Source organism: Papaver somniferum, chromosome 10 (assembly GCF_003573695.1).
Source record: "Papaver somniferum cultivar HN1 chromosome 10, ASM357369v1, whole genome shotgun sequence".
Lineage (NCBI taxonomy): Eukaryota > Viridiplantae > Streptophyta > Magnoliopsida > Ranunculales > Papaveraceae > Papaver > Papaver somniferum.
In genome coordinates, this window is record NC_039367.1 from 145,311,380 (window position 1) to 145,313,434 (window position 2,055).

Here is a 2,055-nt window from a genome sequence, read left to right on the forward strand (position 1 = left end):
TTAGTGAGGATAAATATTGAAGTTATCACAAAGATCCTTATGATGAGAGCGTATAGACCAAGAAAGATTGGTTATCTTTGTTTGAAGTGAAGAATCGACAAGTTGTATCTTCCTTGTGATTTTATGTTATTTCTACTGGGAAACAATTCTTTACAAAATCATCCTAGAAATGGTGCTCCTTTGCTAGTCCTACTGGGAGTTGGTGTGGTCATATTAGACTCATCACAAATTGCCTGCTCTGATACAATGTATGACTATTCTCGACACGATTTTTACAATATCAAATCTTATTCACTCACATGTATGCAATTTCTCGAGTGAAAATCTTGCAGGAAACAAAGTTTATTTTATACTTTAACTAAGCTCTTGAGATATGTGTTGCTTGAAAATGAAAAAATGTGACGCAGTAGGGATCATAACACAAGTTGGCTTGTAAAATAAGAAATACTACTCACTAGTCACTCTTTTGGATATTCTTTATACTTCATATTCCCAAAGTATTGAAATTGCATAAATAAGCATAAGCATAACAAGCAATTTTGTCTACAATATGGAGAAAAATTGGCTAGTTATTGTGGCTCTTCTATTTCAAATCATTCAAACAACAGAAGCTCAAAACGGGACTTCTTCTTCAAATTCAAAGCTAAAAGATGCATACACAGCTCTTCAGTCATGGAAATCTGCAATAACAGATGATCCATTAGGGGTTTTAAAAACATGGGTTGGAAACAATGTGTGTTCCTATAATGGTGTATTTTGTGGCAATCCTCAAAACTCAACATTACCAACTGATCTTGTTGTTGTAGGAATTGATCTCAACTTTGGTAATCTTCAAGGTACATTAGTGAAACAACTTTCACTTCTTTCTGATATCGCTCTCATTCATCTAAATAGCAATAGATTCACCGGGAACGTTCCCGATACGTTTCAAGCTCTTCAGTATCTTGCAGAATTGGATTTAAGTAACAACTTGTTTTCGGGTTCTTTTCCTTCGGTTGTTCTTTCTCTTCCGGGACTAGTATACTTAGACCTTAGGTTCAATGAATTCTCAGGACCCATTCCTGATAGTCTATTCAATAACAAACGGCTCGACGCGGTTTTTCTTAATAATAATCAGTTTGTTGGGCGAATTCCGTCAAGTTTAGGGAACTCTAAAGCTTCTGTTATTACTTTTGCTAATAACAACTTCACTGGAGATATTCCGGCTAGTATCGGTAACATGGGTGCTTCACTGAAAGAAGTTTTGTTCCTTAACAACCAGTTAAATGGTTGTATACCTGAAGGAATTGGAAGGTTAACAGAAATGAAAGTTTTGGATATCAGCGTCAATTCGTTCACCGGTCACTTGCCGAATTCGTTTTCTTGTTTGAAACAGATTGAGGTTCTAAACTTAGGCCATAACAAGTTATCTGGTGTACTATCTGACACTGTTTGTTCTTTGAGAAGTATTGTTAACCTTACTGTTTCGGGTAATTTCTTTTCGGGGATTAGCCCGAGTTGCAAGAACTTGTCGTTGTCAGGGAATTCTATCGGTTGTGACTTCTCCGCGAACTGTCTACCAGGTTTGAATCAGCAAAAATCTCAACCTGAGTGTTCATTGTTACCGAGCGGAATGAATTGTGTACAAATTCCGCTCATAACACTTTTGAGTTGTGGTTGATTGGGCTAAAAAATGCAGTAGCATATTCTAAGACTCATGACTGAATCAGAGCTGTGGCAGAACCAGGATTGAGGATACGAGCGAGTGAGCAAACACAGACAAAAAAGAACGCTAGATAGTTATTTGTACATGATAAATGAATAAAAAGGTAAGTGTGGTGGTTTTGGCAAGTGGAGGCAACTGAATGGCACTTTGCTCCGCCCCTGATTATCAGAATGCTAGTTAAGTACATGAAATATGAGAATGAACAAATTTATAGATAGTTACAAAAAAGAAGAACAAGCAATTCTCTTTTCTGTCTGTACATTTCCAAACTGTATGAAAACTATGAAACTAAAACATGTTTTTTTTTCTTTAGCTCAATCTATGTATAGCCTCGCCGAAACAAAAAAAAA

At 36.3% G+C, this 2,055-nt stretch overlaps 1 protein-coding gene across 1 annotated transcript; it reads left to right on the forward strand.

Annotated features, from left to right (window-relative positions):
• The first annotated feature begins 550 nt into the window (after positions 1 to 550).
• LOC113317461 (leucine-rich repeat extensin-like protein 2) lies at positions 551 to 1,684 on the forward strand. The gene has a single exon (XM_026565574.1). It carries the CDS (start codon positions 551 to 553, stop codon positions 1,658 to 1,660), a length of 1,110 nt encoding a protein of 369 aa, XP_026421359.1. The 3' UTR covers positions 1,661 to 1,684.
• Positions 1,685 to 2,055: the final 371 nt, after the last annotated feature.

Bases quoted from the DNA above. Each gene is read 5' to 3' on its own strand.
- LOC113317461 (XM_026565574.1), top strand. From the start codon at position 551: ATGGAGAAAAATTGGCTAGTTATTGTGGCTCTTCTATTTCAAATCATT.